The sequence below is a fragment of the Balaenoptera physalus genome, assembly GCF_965194825.1.
Source record: "Balaenoptera physalus genome assembly, chromosome: 10".
Classification (NCBI taxonomy): domain Eukaryota; kingdom Metazoa; phylum Chordata; class Mammalia; order Artiodactyla; family Balaenopteridae; genus Balaenoptera; species Balaenoptera physalus.
The window spans coordinates 13406162-13429985 of NC_138889.1; the positions used below are offsets into that span (position 1 = coordinate 13406162).

General features: G+C 34.5%; 1 protein-coding gene across 2 annotated transcripts in view; it reads right to left on the reverse strand.

The window, feature by feature from the left end:
* The window catches only part of ARHGEF12 (Rho guanine nucleotide exchange factor 12), a 144990-nt gene that overhangs the window by 64955 nt on the left and 56211 nt on the right, over window positions 1-23824 (reverse strand). The window contains exons 2-4 of one of the 2 annotated variants that reach the window (XM_082410854.1): window positions 15993-16016; window positions 14380-14465; window positions 12709-12765 (exon numbers count right to left, since the gene is read on the reverse strand). In XM_082410854.1, the coding sequence (XP_082266980.1) occupies window positions 12709-12765; window positions 14380-14465; window positions 15993-16016 (167 nt within the window). The remainder of the gene's footprint in view (window positions 1-12708; window positions 12766-14379; window positions 14466-15992; window positions 16017-23824) is intronic. The other variant, XM_082410855.1, reaches the window with a different exon arrangement.

The window sequence follows — 23824 nt, forward strand, 5'->3', positions numbered from 1 at the left end:
AAAATAACTCCTCTAGTTCTTTACTTCCTGTCTTTTAAGGAATATGGTATTTCACCTGGAAGCTGATAATAAATGTCATGCTTCACATTATCAGTGAAGTAAAGATAGATGGTCTATCAAATTTATGTAAATATTATCCTTTCCTATTTTTTTCCTCTTTAGAAACAAAGGACATGTTTTCCTGTTATAATAATGTGGCTTTTTTTCTTTTTAAATGGTTTTTTACTGAAGTACCATTAATTTACAATATTCTGTTAGTTTCATGTATACAGCATAGTGATTCAGTGTTTTTGCAGATTATAATCCATTATTACAAGATACTGGATATAGTTCCCTGTGCTATACAGTATATCCTTGTTGCTTATCTATTTTATATATAGTACTTTGTATCTATTAATTCCATACCTCAAATTTGTCCCTCCTCCCTTCCCTCTTTCCTTTGGTAACCAAAAGTTTGTTTTCTATATCTGTGAGTCTGTTTCTGTTTTGCATATATTGATATATTCATTTGTATTATTTTTTAGATTCCACATATAAGTAATATCATATAGTATTTGTCTAAGCATAATGCTCTCTAGGTCCATCCACATTGCCGCAAATGGCATTATTTCTTTTTCTTTTATGGCTGAGTAATATTTCTTGGTGTGTGTGTATGTGTCTCTATGTGTGTGTATACACAAGACATCCTTTTTTTAAACTGAACTATAGTTGACTTACAATATTGTGTTAACTGCAGGTGTACAGCTAAGCAATTTAGTTATATACATATATATTTTTTCAGATTTTCCATTATAGGTTATTACAAGATATTGAATGTAGTTCCTGTGCTATATACATCTACTTAATCCAATAATCTGCTGACAAGCACTTGAGTTGCTTCCAAATCTTGGCTATTGTAAATAGTGTTGCTATGAACATTGTGGTGCACATGTCTTTTCAAATTAGTGTTTTCGTTCTTCCAGATACATACCCAGGAGTGGAACTGCTGACTCATATGGCAATTCTATTTTTAGTTTTTTAAGGAACCTCCAAACTGTTTTCCACAGTGGCTGCACCAACTTACATTCCCTCCAATGGTGTACAAGGGTTCCCTTTGCTCCACATCCTCTCTAACATTTGTTATTTGTAGACTTTTTAACGGTAGCCATTCTGACAGGTGTGAGGTGATACCTCATTGTCGTTTTGATTTGCATTTCTTAATAATTAGCAATGATGAGCACCTTTTCACATGCCTGCTACCCATCCGCATATCTTCTTCGAAAAATGTCTATTCAATTCCTCTGTGCACTTTTTGATTGGCTTGGGTTTTGTTTTGTTTTTTTTCAATATTGAATTGTATGAGCTGTTTGTATACTTTGGATATTAACCCCTTGCTGGTCACATCATTTGCAAATATTTTTCCCCATACCATAGGTACTCTTTTCATTTTTTGCTGTGCAAAAGCTTTTAAGTTTAATTAGGTCCCACTTGTTTATTTCTGCTCTTATTTCTTTTGCCTCAGGAGACTGATCCAAGAAAACTTTGCTACAATTTATATCAAAGAGTGTTCTGTCTATGTTCTCTTCTAGGAGTTTTATGGTTTCAGATCTTGCATTTAGGTCTTTAAACCATTTTGAGTTTATTTTTGTATATAGTGTGAGGGAATGTTACAATTTCATTGTTTTACACATGGCTGTCCAGCTTTCCCAGCACAACTTGTTGAAGAGACTGTCTTTTCTCCATTGCATACCTTGCCTCTTTTGTTGTAGATTAATTGACTGTAGATGCATGGATTTATTTCTGGGCTCTCTATTCTGTTCCATTGATCTATGTGTCTGTTTCTGTGCCAATACCATGCTGTCTTGATTACTGTAGCTTTGTAGTATAGTCTGAAGTTTGGGAGGGTTATACCTCCAGTTTGTTCTTTTGTCTCAGGATTGCTTTGGCAATTTGAGGTCTCTGGTAGTTCCATATAAATTTTAGGATTATTTGTTCTAGTTCTGCAGAAAATGTCCTGGGTACTTTGATACGGACTGCATTTAAATCTGTAGATTGCTTTGGATAGTATGGCCATTTTAATATTAATTCTTCCAATCCAAGAGCCTGGGATATCTTTCCATTTCTTTGAATCATCTTCAATTTCCTTCATCAGAGTTTTACAGTTTGCAAAGTAAAGTTCTTTCACTTCCTTGCTTAAGTTTATTCCTAGTATTTTATTTTTTTGATGTGATTTTTAAATGGAATTGTCTTTTTTACTTTCTCTTTCTGATATTTCATTATTAGTGTATAGAAACGCAACAGATTTCTGTATATTAATCTTGTATCCTGCAACATTCCTGAATTCATTTATTAGTTCTAGTAGTTTCTCAGCAGATAATCTAGTATTCTCTATATAGAGTTTCATGTCATTTGCAAAGAGTGACAGCTTTACCTCTTCCCTACTAATCTGTATAACTTTTATTTATTTTTCTTGTCTGATTACTGTGGCTGGGACTTCCAATACCATGTTAAACGGAAGCAGTGAGAGTGAGCATCCTTGCCTTGTTTCTGAATTTAGCAGGAAGGCTTTCAGCTTTTCACTGTTGAGTATTACGTTGGCTGTGTGTTTGTTTTATCTTTACTATGTTGAGATATGTTCCCTCTATACCCACTTTGATGGGAGTTTTCATCATGAATGGATGCTGAATTTTGTCAAATGCTTCTTCTGCATCTGTTGAGATGATCATGTGATTTTTGTCTTTCCTTTTGTTAATGTGGTGTATCACATTGATTTGTGTATGTTAAACTATCTTTGTGACCCTGGAATAAATCCAACTTGATCATGGTATATGATCCTTTTTATGTATTGTAGGATTTCGTTTGCTTATATTTTGTTGAGGATTTTGCATCTATATTTATCAAAGATACTGGCCTGTAATTTTTTATAATGTCTTTGTCTGGTTTTGGTATCAGGTGGCCGCATAAAATGAATTTTGGGGTGTTCCCTCCTCCTCAATTTTTTGGAATAGCTTAAGAAGGATAGGTATAAGTTCTTTATATGTTTGGTAGGATTCCCCTGTGAAGCCATCTGGTCCAGGACTTTTGTTTGCTGGGAGTTTTCTTTTTTTTTTTTTAATTATAAACTCAACTTCACTTCTAGTGATTGGTCTGTTCAAGTTGTCTGTTTCTTCTTGACTCAGTCTTGGCAGGCTGTCTGTTTCTAGAAACTTGTCCATTTCTTCTAGGTTGTCTGATTTGTTGGCATATACCTGTTCATAGTATTCTCTTATGATTTTCTGTATCTCTGTGGTATCAGATGCTATTTCTCCTCTTTCATTTCTATTTTTTTATTTGTTTGTTTTGTTTTTTGGTATATTTTTTTAATTGAAGTATTGTTGATTTACAACATTGTGTTAATTACTGCTGTACAGCAAAGTGACTCAGTTATACATATATACACATTCTTTTTCATATTCTTTTCCATTATGGTTTAGCACAGGATATTAAATATAGTTCCCTGTGCTACACAGTAGGACATTAATGTTTATCCATTCTATATATACCAGTTTGCATCTGCTAGTCCCAAACTCCCAATCCATCCCTCTCCCACCCCCCGCCCCCTTGGCAATCACCAGTCTATTGTTTATGTCCGTGATTCTGTTTCTGTTTCATAGATGGGTTCGTTTGTGTCATATTTTAGGTTCCACATATAAATGATATCATATGGTATTTGTCTTTCTCTTTCTGACTTACTTCACTTGGTATGATAATCTCTAGCTGCATCCATGTTGCTGCAAATGTGGCATTACTTCGTTCTTTTTTATGGCTGAGTACTATTCCATTGTATATATGTACCACATCTTCTTTATCCATTCATCTGTCAATGAAGGTTGTTTCCATGTCTTGGCTATTGCAAATAGTGCTGCTATGAACATAGGGGTGCATGTATCTTTTCGAATTATAGGTTTGTCTGGATATATGCCCAGGAGTGGGATTGCTGGAACATATGATAATTCTACTTTTAGTTTTCTGAGGAACCTCCATACTGTTTTCCACAGTGGCTGCACCAATTTACATTCCCACCAAAAGTGTAGGAGGGTTCCCTTTTCTCCACACCCTTTCCAGCATTTGTTATTTGTAGACTTTTTAATGATGGCCATTCTCACAAGGGTGAGGTGGTACCTCACTGTAGTTCTGATTTGCATTTCTCTAATAATTAGCGATGTTTAGCATCTTTTCATGTGCCTATTGGCCATCTGTATTTCTTCTTTGGAGAAATGTCTATTTAGGCCTTCTACTCATTTTTCGATTGGGTTGTTTGTTTTTTTGTTGTTGAGGTGTATGAGCTGTTTGTATATTTTGGAAATTAAGCCCTTATCGGTCACATCATTTGCAAATATTTCCTCCCATTCTATAGGTTGTCTTTTCATTTTGTTTATGGTTTCCTTTGCTGTGCAAAAGCTTATAAGTTTGAACAGGTCCTATTTGTTTATTTTTGTTTTTATTCTCTTTCATTTCTTATTTGCATCCTTTTTTCTTCTTGGTGAATCTGGCTAAAGGTTTATCAATTTTGTTTGTCTTTTCAAAAAATACCTTTTGGTTTCATTAATCTTTTCTATTGTTTTATCTCTAATTAATTTATTTCCTCTCTAATCTTTACTATTTCCTTCCTTCTACTGACTTTGGGCTTTGTGTGTTCTCTAAATCTTTTAGGTGGTGGTTAGGTTGTCATTTGAGATTTTTCGTGTTTCTTGAGAAAGGCCTGTATCACTATGAACTTCCCTCTTAGAACTGCTTCTGCCGCACCCCGTAGATTTTGGAAAGTTTTGTTTTCATTTTCATTTGTCTCGAGGTATTTCCCAATTTCCTTTTTGATTTCATCATTCACCCATTGGTTTTTCAGTAGCATATTGTTTAGTCTCTACATGTTTGTTCTTTTCCTGTTTTTTTTTCTGTAGTTGATTTCTAGTTTCATGCTGTTGTGGTTGGAAATTATGCTTGATATAATTCCTATGCTCTTAAATTTGTTGAGGCTTGTTCTGTAACCTGGTATGTGATCTATCCTGGAGAACATTCCATGTGCACTTCAAAAGAATGTGTATTCTGCATTTTTTGGGGGGATGTAGTGTCCTGTAGGTATCAATTAAGTCAAAGTGATCTATTGTGTCATTTGCGACCTCTGTTGCCTTACTGATTTTCTGTCTGGATGATCTGTCCATTGAGGACAGTGGGGTGTTAATGCCTCCTACTATTATTGTAGAAACTGTCAGTTTCTCCCTTTACATCTCTTAGTATTTGCTTTGTATATTTAGGTGCTCCTATACTGGGTGTGTATATCTTAACAAGTGTAATACCCTTTTCTTGTATTGATCCCTTTTTCATTGTATAATCCCTTGTATTGATTCCTTTATCCCTTCTCTGTCTTTCATTATAGCTTTTGTCTTAAAGTCTACTTTATCTGATATGAGTATTGCTACCCCCACTTTCTTGTTGTTTCTGTTTGCATGAAATATCTTTTTCCATCCTCTCACTTTCGGTCTGTGTGCGTCTTTCACCCCAAAGTGAGTCTCTTATAGGCAGCATATTGAAGGCTCTTGTTTTCTAATCCAGTCAGCCACCTTATGTCTTTTGATCAGAGCATTTAGTCCATTGACATTTAAAGTAATTACTGATAGGTACGTACTTATTGCCATTTTATTCCTTGTTTTGCAGTTGTTTTTGTAGTTCATAGTTTATTTCCTCTTCTTTTTGTTTCTGCCATTGTAGTTTGATGATTTTCTTTTGTAGTATGCTTGAATTCCTTTCTTCCTTTCTTTTACAGTACCCTCTACTGTAGGGTTTTGATTTGTTGTTACCACTGGGTTCATATATGGTGACCCATAATTATATCTACTTGCTTTAAACTGATAATCATTTAAGTTCAAACATTCTAAAAGATCTACATTTTTTACTCCTCTCCCACACATTTTGTGTTTTTGAGGTCATATTTTACATCTTCATGCTTATCCCTTTACTGTTTATTGTATTTATAGTTGCTTTTACAATTTTTTAAAAGTGATCTTCAATCCTTACTGTATATTTACCATGCCCATTGGGATTTTCCCTTTCCTGTAGATTCTTACTTCTCTTCCATTTAGAGAAGACTTTTCAACATTTCTTTTATGGTAGGCTTAGTATTGCTGACTTCTTTCAGTTTTTGCTTCTCTGAGAAATTATTTACCTCTCCTTCTATTCTAAATGATAATCTTGCTGGGTAGAGTATCCTAGGTTGCAGGTTTTTCCCTTTCAGGACTTTGAATATAACATGCCACTCCCTTCTGACCTGCAAAGTTTCTGCAGAGAAATCAACTGATAGCCTTATGGGGATTCCCTTGTGTATGCCTCTTTGTTTTTCTATTGCTGCCTTTAGACTTCTCTCTTTATCTTTAACTACATTTTGCCATTTTAATTATGATATGTCTTGGTGTGGGTCTGTTTGGGTTCATCTTGTTTGGGAACCTCTATACTTTCTGTAACTGGGTATGTGTTTCCTTCTTTAGGTTGAGAAGTTTTCAGTCATAATTTCTTCAAATACATCTTTGATCCCCTTGTTTCTCTCTCTCATCTTTCTGGAACCCTTTTAATATAAACATTGGCATGTTTTATATTATCCCAAAGTTCTCATATGTTGCTTTTATTTTTTTTTAATTTGTCTTTCTGTTTGCTGTTTTATTGGGTGATCTGCATTATTCTATCTTCTGGATCACTTATGAATTCTGTGTCATTCAGTCTGCTACTCATTGCTTCTAGAGTGCTTTTTATCTCAGAAGTTGAATTATCTATTTTTTATTGGGTCTTCTTTATGGATTCTAGTTCCATGTTAAAATGATCTGTGCTTAGATCAGTTCTCTTTCTTAATTCATTTAGCATTTTTATTACAAACTTCTTGAATTAATTATCTGGTAGACTGATTATCTGTTTCATTATTTATTTTTTCAGGGGTTTTCTCTTGCTCTTTTGAGAGTAGTTCCTCTTCCTTATCATTTTACTTAATGTTCTCTGTCTCTATGAGTTTAGGTGAAACAGTTATCCATTGTGGTCCTGAGGGATGTTTTTATCTGGGAGCATCCCACTGTAGACTGTATATGCCCAGTGTCTCTGGTGTGAGGGCTGAACTTGATGTAGATGCCAGCCACATTTTTCCTCAGGGTACGCTAGCCACTATCACCTTGATAGGGAGTGTGGCTGGTGTTGGGGGAACTAGAGGCTGCACAGGGTCTAAGGCTAGATTTCCTCTCTACTCAGTGGCAGTCACCGCCTTGTCAGGGGTGGGGTCTGCTCTCAATTTGCTGGAGCAGAATCTCTGATGGTCAGGCTCCAGCTGGCTCTGTTCCTTTTAAGTGTGTGTTTTGTTGGCAAGCCAGTACCTGCATACTCCTCACAAGTGGAGTCTAGGCTTCTCCAGCTTTTCTATTTGTCCCACTGGTTCTCCAAGCAGCCAAGGAGGCCTGTCTCCTCTACAGAGGATCCCAGAACTGGGATGCCCAGTCTGTGGCTCCCCAGGGTGAGTGTCCACCCATGCTATCTCCCTTTTCCTCTTAGTTCCCTTCTAGGGGCAGAGATCTCAGCCTGATGCTTTTCTTCCCATCCTACCCAATTACGTGGGAATCTTTCTCGCAGCCTTGGTTGTATAGCAGTTTTTCTGCCAGATTCCAGTTAGTTTTCAGTGAGAATTTTTCCACATGTGGATGTATTTTTCATGTTTTTAGGAGTAGATGAGCTCCATATCCTCTTACTCCACCACCTTGATCCCCCTTTCCAATGCAGCATTTGAAACCCATATAAAAAAGACTGTTTTTTACTCAAAAGTGAATTACCAAGGATTGTATTTTGAAAGTGAAAAAAATTAAGTCTTTGTAATGCTTTGCTGTGGGGAGGGGAAGAAGTCTTTAAGGTATTCTGAAAAAGGTGAAAAAGTACTCTCAAGTTTCACTGTAATACATTCCTTGAACAATGCAACAACTATATTGCCAAACAGAAAACTAATGAAAATGCAAGGCAACATGCTAAACCTTTCATACTGCATTTACTTTAGGAAAAGCACATTAGTCTTTCTTCACCTTTGATTTTATTACATGACCAAACTTCTCTAAGTCTCACCTCTTAAAAATTAGCTTCAGGGAAGGGTGTGGAGAAAGACCATGTGCAACTCCATAAAAACAGCTCATTTTTAAACTGCTGCCAGACATCATGTTTTATGAGTTAGACCTCAGATAATCCTTTGATTAAGAAGTTTCTTGATTCTAAATGCATAATGCTGCCAGCAAGAGGAGGCTTAAGTTCCAAGCATGCCGATTTCATTCTTTTAGACTATAACCAACAGTAAGTCTCTTTTCAAAGTTACATTTTCTTCTACCTTAAAATCTTTCAAAGGAAAGAAAAATCCAATTATGATGAATCAACATTGTATTCCATCAATTCTCTTTACTAAAATACTTCATCCCAGTCTCAACAACCACTCATTCAAAACTCACTTAATTGAGTGACTCCAGTGTGTCAGGCATTATGGGAGATACAAAGATGAATATAAATACAAATAACTTGATACAAAGCAGGATGTCAAAGTTCAGACAGCAAAAGTAACTGGGTAAACCTAGGAAAGCCCTATGAAAGAGGCAGTATTTGAACCTAGGCCTTGAAGGATGGGGAGGATTCTAATAGTGAGTTACAGGAGATAATCCATTCAGAACAATGGGAATGGCATGAGCAAAGAGGACCAAGCCACAATCGGGAAAGGAAAATTTGGAGGACAGTCTGGTACCTTTGGGCGAACAGTACTAGATTAATGGAGAATGATGAATTGGAAACAAATTATGGCATATCTTAATAACTATTTGTACTTTCCCAAAAAGTGAATGACCAAATCCTTACTTCAGTAACACTCATCTGACTGAATACAGTAGAATGGAGAAAAGGAAGTGAATCAATGTGAAATAAACATGAAAGAAGGTTATAAGTCTATTAAAATAGTCTAATGACATGATGACAAACTGAACAAAGCAGTGGAGATGAAACCAAACAGCAGGGGGTGAAAAATAATGTGATGGTAGAATCAATTAAACCTAGCAAGTAGTTGACAATAGAGGACAAGAGAAAGGGAGAAGTCAAAGATAAATTTAAGAAAATAAGACTAAGTAAATGGGAAAATGACCATGCCATTAAAAGAATCAGGGAAATCAAGGGGAAGATTGATTTCCAGCCATAGTTAACAATGATAAATTCCAGATTGCTCATTTGGATTTGAAGGATAGTTAGAGTGCAAGTATTCAGCAAACAGTTATAAATATGAGACTGGAAACAGGGAGAAAGATTAGGGACAGAAACTTGAGTCATGCCTATATTTATATGGAAAAAGAAATCAAGTACAGAAAAGACAAAACCATTATAAAGAGAAAAGAAACAGGTTGATTTAATATTATATACACCAAAGAAAGGGCATCAACATTGCCTAATGGCACAAGGGGAAGCTGAGAACTGAGAAAAAGTTCAAAAATTTTCAAGTTGGATATTTTGATTCACCTTCCAGATAGTATGGGTTCAGAAGTCAGATTTTAAGAGGTTAGGAAGTGAGTGATTTATGAGGACACAGAAGGTTCATGTAGAATGCTCTTCACAAGGTTGAAGAAAAAAGAGAGAATAATAACTTGGTGAGAGTAAAAATCAAACCAAGAAGTTTTCATTTTACAGATATGAGAAGCTGGAATAAAAAAAATATATATGAATTAAAAGAAAATACACTCTGAAGTATCCAAACCTGGATATTTCAAGTACTAACAATTCGCTTCTGTTATGGACTAAATGTTTGTGTCACCCCCACAAAATTCATATGTTTAAACCCTAACCCTCAACATGATAGTACTTGGGGATGAGGCCTTTGGGGAGGAATTGGGGTTAAATAAGCTCATAAGAGTGAGGCCCTCATGCTGGGATTAGTATCCTTATAAGATACCAAACAGCTTGTTCTCTCTTTCCCTCTCTACATGTGCTTGCACCAAGGAAAAGACCATGTGAGCACAAAGCAAGAAGGTGGCCGTCTTTAAACCCAGAGAAGAGCTCTCACCAGAATCTGACCAATGCTGGCAGCCTGACTGCATATTTCTAGTCTCCAAAACTGTGAGAAAATAAAATTCTGTTGTTTAAGCCAAGTCTCTGGTATTTTGTTATAGAAGCCCCTCTGGTAGTTTGTTACAGAAGTCTTTTTGAAACAGACTAGGACAGTTTCAAAAAGACATGGTTTATTTTCTTGTACATAACACCATCAGCTGTAATCTCTTCATGACACCAAGACAGAAGTTAGGGAGAGGCTGTAGACTAACTCAAAATTCCCCTGCTAAATCTCTCATATTCCTCAAACCCCCACAAAATTTCTCCATTACAATATTAGTAAGGAAAATAGAAAATTAAGTATCATTAAAATTGCAGATCAGAAAATATATCTGTACATGGTCAACAGACTCCAAAAGGTTCAGAGGGGAAAATAAGGGGAAAAGGAACAAATATTGACCTACTGCGCTGGGCAGAAACTTAACAAAGAAGTGAATACAAAACAAACATTTGGTTTCCTCTTAAAATGAGCAAAGTAAATCTATCTCACAAAATGGCTCTAAAAATGGCTAGGGAAGTTTAAATAAATAATTTGTAAGTGAATGACTAGTATTTGTGTGAAGTACCCAGCTAACAATTTTACCCCAAGAGAAGACAATGTATAATCTTAAAAGTTAAAAGTGGGCTTGTTAAGAGACCCTACACTAAAGCAATGTCACCAGTTGCTATGATTCTACTCAGTCATATACCAGTATTTCCAAGCTTTCCATAACTCTCTAGAGATTCCTTTTCACCCACGCTAACTGCACACAGTCTGAAGAAGTCTATTCACACAGGTGATAAAATATTTGTAATGTCAAAGAGATTTAAGTTAGCATGCTAACTCTGTTCTGATCAACTCATCCCTCTCAAAAGTGCTTTTTGAGAACTCATGGCTCAGTTCCTTCCAAAAAAGGTATTTCAAGGGTTCTCAAGAAACAAACACAGAGAAGCCACACCTTACTTCCCTCCCCATTACCACTTAAAATGTTTCTATTACTACCAAGCCAATGGCATGTCTGAACTAGTGTTAATATTCCCATCGCTGGTAAGAAAAATCTTAGTATACTATTTCTAGTCATGGATTCCTAAATTGTTAGTCTCATCCAAAGCAAACAGCAAGCTTTTGCATACATACCACAGATCTAGGAAAATGGTGGGGGAGATGAAATTACAACATTGCAAAGGTTGCTGGAAAAGAATGGTGCTATAAAGATAGTGTTCACATTCCTAAGAAGAGAATAAACCATAGGAAGTTCTTTATATAGAACAGAAAGACAGAGTCTCAAGAACTTATGAGGAGCCAAATACTTTGGAAGGAAGAAAAAGCATGAACTTGACATGCTATAGGGCATGGTACACATTTCCTGTTGAACTACTGTAAAAGGTTTAACTACACAGAAAAAGTACTGGTCACATAAACCCAAGCAAAGAACTATATGTATGTATCTAACACAGAGGCATTAACTGATTTATAACCAAACACAGGCCTCATAATACTAAATAGTATCTGACATCATGTGTTCAAGTGTCAGGAGATATAAATTATAAAGTGTCTTAAAAGAGAAAGGGGGCATTTTCATGTATTTTTTCCTTTCATGTGCATATCAAGCTAGGAAACAGCTGCACCCAGGGAAACTTCCACTTGATAGACTTTTGGCTCTATTGGAGAAGACCTGGTTTTCCTTTGAGGCCAAATTTGGAATCTTCTTTTAAAAAAAAAAACTTACTGGTCTTTCAGAGATTATTTTAAAAGTCTAGGTTCCAGGCAGTGCTTCTCTTATCCACTTTTCTCAAAACACTGATTAGATGCCAAATCAAGAAAAGAGGGCAGGTAAAACTGTGCAGGAGAAAAGGAAAAATATGTCTGAAATTCACAAACATGGTTTATATTATCTTTGGAAGACAGGACATAGCCTGGAAATATTAGTGTCTTAATCATCTGTTGCAAACTTGACCATTCAGGTTAAAGCTGCTCTTTGTGAAGATTATTTTTTAAAGGTGTCATTTTGAAATTTTCCCATTGAGAATAAGCTTTGGGGAAACTTATGAAAGGCAGAGACATTCTTCATGCTACAAAAATAAAATACTTAGGCTATTTTTGCTGTTGTAGATAAATTACACAAGAACAGCATTTCCAGATGATGAGGCAATTAAAAATAAAGAAACAATTAAAAATAAAATTAAAATTCCAAAGAACTGCTAACACATCAAACTATACCAGTACTATACTTAGAGAAAATGACTGGTAGCACTGATGAAATTCTACATGATCCAAACTCTGCAAACGGGACATGGGAAGAAAATGCCAAGAATTCAAAGCTCATCCATATTATTTGGAGAAACTTGACCCAAACATATTAGAGATAATCACTTTCCTAACATAAACAAGACGAAGGAGAAGATGGGTAATGTGCCTATTCTTACTCTACAATGTTAGTTTCTAGCAACCTTAAGCTTCCACACCACAGCCACATTAAAACCCCAGGCTCCCTTTCCCTGCAATAGATCATGCCATGCAGAGCAGACACAAGAGACTGCAGTTAAAAAAAAAGAAAGAAAGAAAGAAAAGAAACAGCATGAAGCAAGCTCCAAAGGTGCAAGGCTGAATTGGCTACATTAGCTTACCATATATCTCGGATCTACTCTCCTCTGAACTAGACTTTGTCTTCTTGGAGGAGCTATCTGCACAGGAGCGGGAGAAAAGGAGAGAGATATAGAAAATATGGAGACCAATGTAAGGGGAAAAATTCATGGGGGAAAAAAGAATGAATCATGATCAAGTTAAATCGTGCAAACACAAAGTATGAACATCACAGGTGATAGCCCTTAGAATAGTCACGAACAGCACAGGTAATGACATATTTTAGATTTATCAAAGAAAAGACAGTGCAATAAAAATATGTTCAAACAAAACAATACATGAAAAGTCTACAAAATATATCATCTGACAATTGTAGAGATGACACAAGCACTAAAAGCTGTAATAATCTCATTATGAAGCACTGAATACCACTTTGCTAATCTGTCTCTGGAGATAGGCACATCACAGATGACCAATACAGAGTAAGTCAATCTAACAAGACTATAATGCTTTGATGAGCATAGGGCAGAAACATGTGACCCTAATTATCAAGACAGTAACTAATCATATAAATGAAAGCCTCTGAGCCCTATGACATCAAAATTAGGTGTCAGAAATAAAGAATTATTTCTTAATGGAGATGCAAGAAGTTACATATTACATACTTCCACCACCAAAGCCTCCTAAATTGATGATTGGGATTTCATTTTTCACCTACCACCCAAGATGCAGGTAACTTAGTAGCTATTCACTTCCCATTCTTCCCTTCCTAGATAATATTTATATTTTTCAAAATAAACTAGCAGTCTTTACTAAAAGTATAAACAATCTTAATTAGACAGAAAAAATACTCCATTAAAAATTATACTTCTAAGTGAAAATACTTAAAAATAGATATATTATACTTATGTATCTGAGACCTTAGCATTTACTTACTTCATCTTTTGTCATAGGAACATACAAGTAATAAAAGAGTATATGAACAAAGAATAAGTTTCAAATGACAAAAGCAAAATTATCAAGCAATTTTTATAAATTAAATACTGAGTGGATTTACAAGGGGAAAGCAAAGGTCTATATATTACAAGAGGGGTTCAACCTATACATACAAAATTAAGAATATAAATAGTCAAAGGTCCACCAGCATGAAAACTCTAGGAAAGATCAACACTACTGAGACTGAAAGACAGCTGTCTGAGTTTAGAATACTCTTTGAAGAAAAAGGGATTTCTATTCATTTGCTTATTCTAAAATGAGATGATCATTAATTTTAAATTATTTTATCTAATACTCCAATTTACCATGACCACACCTGAATTTTTAGATGACTACAGAATATATAGTTGTTATCAAGCCTTGATTATAGCCTTGATTTTATAAACATACTACTGTTCATACCTAGGATTTACCCAAGTTCTTGGTCTGACCAAAATCTCCAATTATGATACAATAACCATTTCTATTAGCATCATTATTTTAAAATATAATAGAGCCTATAATGATGTTTCCATAGTGGAATCCATAGTGTTGAAAGTTAAAAATGCTTGTATTCCTCCTGAGTGCAAAGGTTTTATATTACATAATTGAAGAGGAAGGAGAGTCTTAAACAGATCAAACAGCTACTGCTGGGTGTTTCAGGTGGTCATGTAGCTTAAAGTGTTATTACTGGAAACTTCACTACTCTCAATATTCTTTGGCAGAACAAAGTGCTTTACCTGTGGGGTCAAAATCATGTGATGTACTGCGCTCAACTTTCTGCTTCTTATCTGTTGATGACTCTCGGTTCAAAATACTTCCATGCCTAAATTAAATAAAAGCAATTAAATATTTTACTATAAGAAAATCAATGGAATAAAAACTTAATTTAAAAATCCCAAGTGTGTCTTACAAAGAGAAACCAAGAAATCAGTTTACCTTACACAGTCTCATAAACCTCTCTAATTTATATTTTTCAAGAAGTTTTAAAATTCAGTCTATGCTATGTTTTTAATACAGAGTCTATTTACCTGGTTATAAAAAGTGCTTAAAAATAATGAGTGGTATTTAGTAATAAAGTCTATTTTATTCTGAGAAATAACTGCTTAAAACCTTTTAGTGGTTTTCACAGGTTAATCACTATTATTTCCATTTAACAGATAAGAGAACAGTACCTAAAAGTAATTAAACATATTCCCCAACCCCTACGTATATTATGGCCAGGTTCAAAATCACTGTGTAAATACAGCATGGATGAGAACAGTTTTAAAAAAGAAAAATCTTAGGCAAGGCTTTTTTTTTTTTTTTTAAATTGGGGTATAGTTGTTTTACAATGTTGTGTTAGTTTCTACTGTACAGTGAAGTGGAGTTCCCTGTGCTATACAGCAGGTTATTATTAGTTATCTATTTTATACATATTAGTGTATACATGTCAATCCCAATCTCCCAACTCATCCCACCCCCCCGCCCCTGCTCTCTCCCCTTGGTGTCCATACATTTGTTCTCTAGGGCAAGGCTCTCTTAAAGCCTGCCTATAATTCTTGCCACAGAAGTCTTTCCAAGGCCCAGATGACATAAGAATTATTATTTTTCCTATGACCTACCCAATTATACTTGATCAGATAATGGCTGGGCAGCAAACAAGACCACTACTATAATACATACACTTCTAATTACTTGAAATGCCAAGATTAGCGCTGGTATCCTGGACTATGCCATCACTAGAAATGATAAAAGTACTATAATAATTAGGAATGACATACTACCTACATTTTAAATAATACATACAACAATTAAGATGAGAGAGAAAAAAGATGCTGAAGAACAAGTACTGAGGAAGAGGCGTTTAATCCCAGGAAATGAATAAATATGGAGATACAGATATAGGCACAGACATATTTGGACATTTTGGATTTTTTCCTTTACTGTCTTAGGGTAATTAAGACTGATCCAGTTTGTCAAAGTTCATTAACTAAAAAGGCAGTTACAGTTACCCAAGTGATAAAACACATCAAAAACTGGTAATCCATTTACACTCCCCAAGCTACTCACAACTGAAAACAGTCACAATAGATTTTAAAATTAAATCTCTTCATAGGGAGTGATCTTAAGCATCAATTTGAACAAACTTTTAAAATGCTTATATTAAAAACATTGGAAATGTTATCAAAATAATGCTGTCTTCCAGAAAAAATACGCAACACCTGTTATATTTTAAATTTGTAAAACATTTTGAAACTTTAAACTACTTAAATCCACATTTTCTAAAACCACAAAAATGCACCATAATTTCAAAGGAACACTTCTAAGTACAATTTAACCTAAATATATGAAGTGCAACTGAACAACTTACCTTATAGGTTTTTTGAGGGGAAACCTGAAACAAAGAAAAAACAAAAAGAATAGATGTAGTTATTTCACTTGCAAGATTGTCATTAAGCTTATTCATTCTACAAAACCAGAATAAGGGATTTAAATCTTATACTAACTTTCCCAAAGCAAGATTCAACAAACAGGTGGAGTTGGATACCATTTTTTAATATCTTAACTACTTTGTTAAATCTTAAATTGCAGGTGCATTTACCATCAGCTGTCCCTGAGTATGGGTTCTCTTTTTAAAAATTCAAATAATAATAGCAATAGCTACATTTATTGAGAGCTTAGTAGATGCTAAGCACTATTCTAAACTGTTCACATGTATTATTTTTTAATCCTAAAAAGATAACTATGAAGATATTATTTCCATTTTACAGATTGAAAAAACTTAAGCAAAGAGAAATATTTTACCATTAAAATATTATATTTAGTTTTCCTAGCAAGAAAAGTTCCTTCTTCACCTTTCCCCATCCAAAATATCTGGGTACTGATTACTGCTCTATTGGTTGGTCTGTGTCTAACCTTTGATCATGATTAAATCATGATTCTCAATTATTTATGTTTAGATAATACCAGAAATCTAAAAAAAATTACCATTGGGGTACTATCAGTTATTAAAAATATATTCCAAAAGTAGAAAACAAAGGTACTTAAAATTTTTTTTCAGTTCTGTAAGCTAAAAGAACTACAGCCTTTTCTCCTGGTTGTCTTTTTTAAAGGAACTATTACTGGAGGCTTCTTGATAAGAGTTTGATGCTATACACAAATGCTAACTTAAGTCTAAAAGAGTGTTCTCAAACATCCTCCCATTCCTCTTCTCATTTCTGTCCTTTTTAGAATTATCTCAACCTATAACATTTTATGTAAAGATTATTTAGGTGATAAGGACAGGGCTTATTAAGAATATCAGTAAATTTTTTTAAGGCTACTAGTAAGGGTAGTTAAGAAATAAACATAAAATGATACCTGACTATTTTATTTGGCATGGAGGTAGTTTAGTTTTAAAAAAAAAACCTTAGTCTAAATATAACTTTAATTACAAATCCCTTTAACTCCTACATAAATAAAAATTGATTCACAGAAAAAGACAGAGAATCTAAAAACTTCCCTAATAAGCGATAGCATATTAACTTACGACCAAGTTAGGGATAACAAGGAAAGGGGGTTCTGGGATAAAAGAGAGGACACTGCTCTAGAGAATATACTGATTACAAAAGATTACCAAATCTTCAGAAATAAGAGTTCCTAAGTAGTCCATCCTTACTTGTTGGGGGAGGTGGAAGGGAATGGGATTTAAATTTAAAGATGAACATAAAAGTTGGCAGAAAAGAATTCCCAGCTGAATTTCTGCAAAGGATAATACCTGCAGTTAGCAACCTTAGCCACTTGGACTGACAGCCATTATAAAAACTCCTACCCAAAAACAATGCTGCTTGCGTCAGAAACTGCATCATCCAGGGAGATTCTGGTAAAGAAACCTGGAAGTTCCCAGACTATTGAGTGTAAACCAGTTTCCTGAGTTATTTTCTCTTACAAGGGAATGGAAAGGAAGGGAAAGAGGACAAAAATGGAATGAGAAGATAAAGAAGAAGGACCACCCTACAGTATAACTCGCTTATCATAATCGACTTACTATATTCATAAAGTACAAAGAACTTTTCTCAAGAAAATCTTTATTTACATCACAATACTTTTTCTCTAGTCACCAAATTCCACTTTCAAGTATGTGGTAAAACAAAGAAATATGTGTGTACCTATGTATGTGCAGTTGCATGTATGCAAGTAACAAAGTCAAGGGCCCTCCTGGCTATTTCATTCTTCCCTCTGCTCCAGCTAAGAAAATCACCAAGAGAATCCCATGGTTTGTAAAATCCCTACCATCTGCTGGATATTGAGATGAAGATGTAATCAGATAGCTGGAAATAGAAAGCTAGAACCCCAAAGAAAAACTTGGGGCTAGAGTTGTAGATTTGAGTCACCAACCTATTGATGGCCATTGAAATTTAAAACAGCAGGTAAAGAGAAAACACCAAGGATCAAATCCTGGGGAAAAGAAACCTAGCTTCTGAACAACTGAGAAAGGATGTGAGAGCCAATGAAGGAGATTAAGAAGATAAATCAGAATAGAGAAAGGGTTGTCCTAGGAACCAGTAAAGAAGAGATAATACTATCAAATGCTACAGAAAGGTAGGTCTAAAGGCTAAGAAATGGCCATATTCTAAGCAACAGAGTAACCCAACACAAGGCTGATGAAACAATTCTGGTGTACAAAATCCCCTATTTTCAAGTCCCTGTCCATTGTATAGTCCAATCATAAAACTGTGAAAATCTCCTTTGGTTAGATATTTAAGTAGAACAGCTGTATTTGAATGCTGACATGTTGGATATGCCTACTTAATCAAATGTGTCTGGCTTTTGAAAGTATCATATTGATGACGTGGACATTTAGCCAACAATGAACATGTTTCGTGCATATTTATATATGTGTGTATGTATTCTGCTAGTTATAAGACAAAGTCAAACTGCCAAAATGAAGAACCATAATATGTAAAGAAAAGGGTTATCAGGAATTTGAGCCATTGGGATAAGGTGACTAGATGCCCCTATTTTTGATTACCTATACTAAGCATATTCGTATGCCAAAAATCCTAACCAAGGGCCTTAAATGTCACAATACTTTCACTCACTTGACTCAGGATGCCTTTTCCTTGTTAGCTCTGAGCTCTAGTATTAAATCACTAGGTAGCAATATACAGAGGCCTCCCCCAATTTTTTATTTTCCCATTCCTCCCGATATGTTATTACAGAGGGAAATGTGATTTGGTAATTAAATAACCCTAACATATAATTAATATATAGTGGAGTAAAACTTCCATTTTTTAGCCAGGTTTTTGTTTTTTGTTTTTTGGGGTTTTTAAAATAAATTTATTTATTTATTTTTATTTATTTTTGGCTGTGTTGGGTCTTCGTTGCTGCGCACAGACTTTCTCTAGTTGCAGCAAGCAGGGACTACTCTTCGTTGCGGTGCGCGGGCTTCTCATTGTGGTGGCTTCCCTTGTTGTGGAGCACAGGCTCTAGGCGCGCAGGCTTCAGTAGTTGTGGCATGTGGGCTCAGTAGCTGTGGCTTGCGGGCTGTAGAGCGCAGGCTCAGTAGTAGTGGTGCATGGGCTTAAGTTGCTCCGCGGCATGTGGGATCTTCCCGGACCAGGGCTCAAACCCATGTCCCTGCATTGGCAGATGGATTCTTAACCACTGTGCCACCAGGGAAGTCCCAGACAGGTTTAACTATTCTACAATATACGTACACGATGTTATAATTGTTTTTAAGATTTTACAACTTAAAACTTTTAAGATCGTTAAACAGAATTTCTTCTGGATCAAAAATATTGCAAAGAACTGCCAAAGTTTTGTGTCATCACATATTTGCTTATAATAAATAGCCTACTAGAAATCGTATTTTCCTTTTATTGATTTTGGTGAGAAAAGAGCTAGCCTTTTGATACTACTCCAGTGCGAAGTGTTCTGAAAGAAGAAATAGGGATATCACAATCAAACCTTAATTCCTACTCTCTGCCTCCTCCAAGATATTAGATTTTTCTCCCTTGGGTTTAGTTATGATGAGGAATTTCAGAGTTAGATGGTTCTTAATAATGGATAACTGAAATGAAGGGGAGGAAGTTAAGGAAATCTTACCTACATTGGATAGTGGTCAAGCTTTTATTAACAGTCAAACAATGTTAGCTACTAAATTTAGAATTCTCAAAAATTCCATTGTAAGATACATCCTGATTTTAGTGATATTAAAATGCAGGGGGAAAAAAATCACTCCAGTGAGGAGAGTTACTAGACAAAGAACTCTGCAAAACAGATAACAATTAAGATAATTCTAAGGCTCAACCCCTCATAAAATGATAATAAACAATAGTGAAAAAAATAGACTATTCCAATATTGTTATAGTCAATGAAAATTACAAGTGATCTCAGGGCCTTAGGTTCAGGGACTCCTAGAAAAAATATAACTAGGCTCATATTCTAGTTTCACAATGAAAAGGTACTTGAACGTGGGCAAGTTGCTTAACCTCTCTATCTGTAAAACAGTGACAATACTAGACCTACCTCACAAGTTTGTTTTGAGGATTAAATCAGAAAATGAGAAGCATTAAATGAGAAGCACTGCCTAGCACATAGTAACCACTTAATTATTATTACCTATTAGGGAGAACAAAAATAAAATCTGAACTTTAGCTGCATGACTTCAAATTCAATAGAAAATAAAAATAAAGACTAACAATATTCCAATCGGTTTTTAGCTCAGTAAAATCCACAGAAATGCATAATTCAAAGCCAGTGATGAAACTATAAACTTAACTTGCCAAGTCATATTATATAAAATTAATGGCACTACTCAAGTTAACAAACTTCCCAGATGCTACAGGGTAAGAAAAAATATCAGGTTACGACCAAAACTTTTAATTTTCCTGGCAAGTAAGGTCAGTGATTTTTTTTAAACATAGTGAAATTATGTTGACCATACCTGCTACTTAGCAAAAAAGTCCATTATTTCCTCATCTCCTTTAAAATATCAAGAATGATTAAGGCATTCTGTGTCCCAGATGTAAATCGAGTTTTTCATTTATATATTTCTATAAAATAATTTAAATAACCTGAAGCATAGCACTTAATTTTGAAATTACTCTAATATGAATATGAACCAGCTAGCTCAAGTATTATATCGTTTTTCACAAAATAACAAACATAACAGCTGAAAGAACATTTGTCTACAATACACAGCGCCCATAAGTATAGGGATTCAGAACATAGTACTGACTTCAGCTGAACTGTTAATTCAATCTTTAGATCTCTGGACAGCAGGATTCATAGAACCAATAGTAGTAAATGATCACTACCACTTCCCTCCTCCCCACCAAAAAAAAAAACACCAATCATAAATTCTTTTGCCACTTATAATTTATAACTGGTCTAGCTTAGAGTCACTAAAAGAACTAAAAATTTTGGAACTAGCCAAAAAAAGTCTGAACATTATCTACCATTGTACTTTTTTACTAGCATATATATCCAAAGCATGAAAAGTTTAGCAGAGCTGGCAATAAAACATTAATTAGTTATATCAGAAAGGCTCTAAAGCAGAAGCTACAGCTGACAGGATGACTCATGGAGAGTTCTTCATGGTGTTATTAGTTTTAAACTTGTGGACCTTGCAATACAAACCACAGAATGACAAGAAACAAGGAGCTCAGTTCTGTGTAAAATCCAAAAATGATTCACTAGAATGTAATGTAAGATCTCAAATTAACTTTTAAAACATAGCTTAGAATACTGCCACTTTTACTGAAGAACTGAAACACAAGACAGACCCTAAGTAAATGTCTCTTATTTCTTGGACATACTTTGACAAATCAAATAGTAAATTCTAAATTATTTTAATTCCCTCTGCCAGAGCTATTATAAATTGCATATTGGTTGTTTCTGAACTGGAAAAAGTAATTCACAATAAAAATAACAGTTTATTAAACTTTCATCTCTTTATTGACAATCTGGAACATTATCACTTTTGTGAGTATTTCCTGTAAGGTTTCTAAATGAATTTCCTTTGAGATCATAAGTATCACCATTAACTTAGTGTCTTTTTAGACTTCAAATTATTCACTCCAAAAAAAAAAAAAAACGAGTAAAAAAAAAACAAGCTTGAAAAAGTCTGAGACCCTCAAACTACTTAAGTATACTCATCTCATTAAATACCATTCAAACCATCAAATCCATTATTAAACAAATATCAGCAAGAAACTGGACTCTACGGAATAATCTCATGACATAAATCAGGGACAAAGTATGATTTTCATTAGATAAGGATTTAAATCTTAATCTTTTTTCACAGTTCCCTATTTCAGGATATGTTTGTGAAAATAAAAATGAGAGAGAGAAAAAAAGGCCTCAATCTAGGATAGGCATGTTTCCCAACAAGATTTTACATAACATATATTAATATTAAATGTTCAAATTTTGTAAACTTAAGTGACAATGTGCAAAATTTGTTAGGACAAGCTGCTTTCTGCAAATTTGCAGAAAGATACAATTGTGCTTCTGAAGAAGTAGAAAGTCTTAGTTATTAGCTTTTTACCTTTTGCATTGAGGTGCCACTGAGACAAGCTTCAGCATTAATCAGAGCTTGACAATTTCATAAAATATAAAATTAAAATATAAAATATGTCAAATAATATTTTATTTTCTATTATATAAAAAAGTTCTACTCAAAATTTAAATTATTATGTATCAGTTAAAAAATAGAATTCTGTAGCAAGGAATACCAATTAAACAAGAAAACAAATTATAATGGATTTATCTTAAGTGCGCCTAAACATTTCTTATCAAGTGTCAACACAATTACAGGAATAGGACTCTTTTATTTCTAAAATCTTGGGAGAAGGAAAAATAACCAAAACTACACTAACTCCCAAATCACAAAAGATTATTCTTGAGCTCTGCTTACCTTCAGGTGTTGGTACTTGGTGTGCACTCATTCTTTGAATACAAGAAGGCTAATCACTGCCATAGCTATATTTAACCCAAGTTAAATGACAAGGACTGCCCCCAAAATCACAAAATCACAAGAAAATATAGGGAATGAGGAAAGTATAAACTTAGTTCCCACATACTCTAAAAATGTTCACAATTTCCTTGAACTAAACCAACATATGTCTATTTCTTTTGAGGAAATAAAAACCTCATACACTTTCCAGGAAGAACTCTAAGGGAATAAGGATTGAGCATATCCTATGTTTTCTACTTACGATTTGTATAAATTATATAAGAAATGCTTCATGGGTAAGTATTTTGATTACATATCCTTATATTTAAGTCATATTCCTTAGCTGATGAAATATTTCTATAAATAATGAAAATTTAGAGGCTATATGGATATAAAATATAGGTAAAGATAAGACTACTAAAAAAACTGATCACAGCCAATATCAATACAATTAAATTTTCTATATAACACACCTTCCACATCCATAAAAGTGTTTTATTCTCTTCTGAGGAAATTATTTTTCATTGAAAATACTTTTACTGTCTACGTATATAATGCTCTGATGAAAATTTTGGTTTTAAACTAGAGAGATTTCTCTTCATAAACACTTTGGTTCTGCCATCAAATATTAACAATTCCTCAATTCCTCTTAACTGTCCACTTAGTTTACCATAAAACCACACTTTCTGCTGCCAAACCTGAATACCCCAAACTTTCAAACTACCACAAAGAAAAAAAACCCTCTGATTTTGTGGAGCAAAGGTGAGAAAATCAGTGATATGCATGCCATCTCACCCTTTCTTCTACAGAAGTTTTTCTTGATCTAAAACCAAGGAACTAGTGACAGTGAGAGGCCCGCGCACCGTGATGAAGAGTGGCCCCCGCTCGCCGCAACTAGAGAAAGCCCTCGCACAGAAACGAAGACCCAACACACCCATAAATAAATAAATAAATAAATAAATAAATAAATAAATAAATAAATAAATAAAAATAAAAAAAACCAAGGAACTAGAGCTGAGGTATACTCTTCTCAGTAACAATGGCTCACCAGAGCACTTAATCTGGAAAGGTGGAGAGAAAGGGTGTTTTAATTATTTTGACATTCTTCTTACATCATCCCAGAATTGAGAATCACTGCTTTACAAAGTTCAGTTCATTCTGAATTCACTGACATTCAGCTCCATTTTCTCCCTTAGATGCTAAAAATGTGACTTATCCTAACATACTTAACACATAAGACTACTGATATTAATAATTTCTAA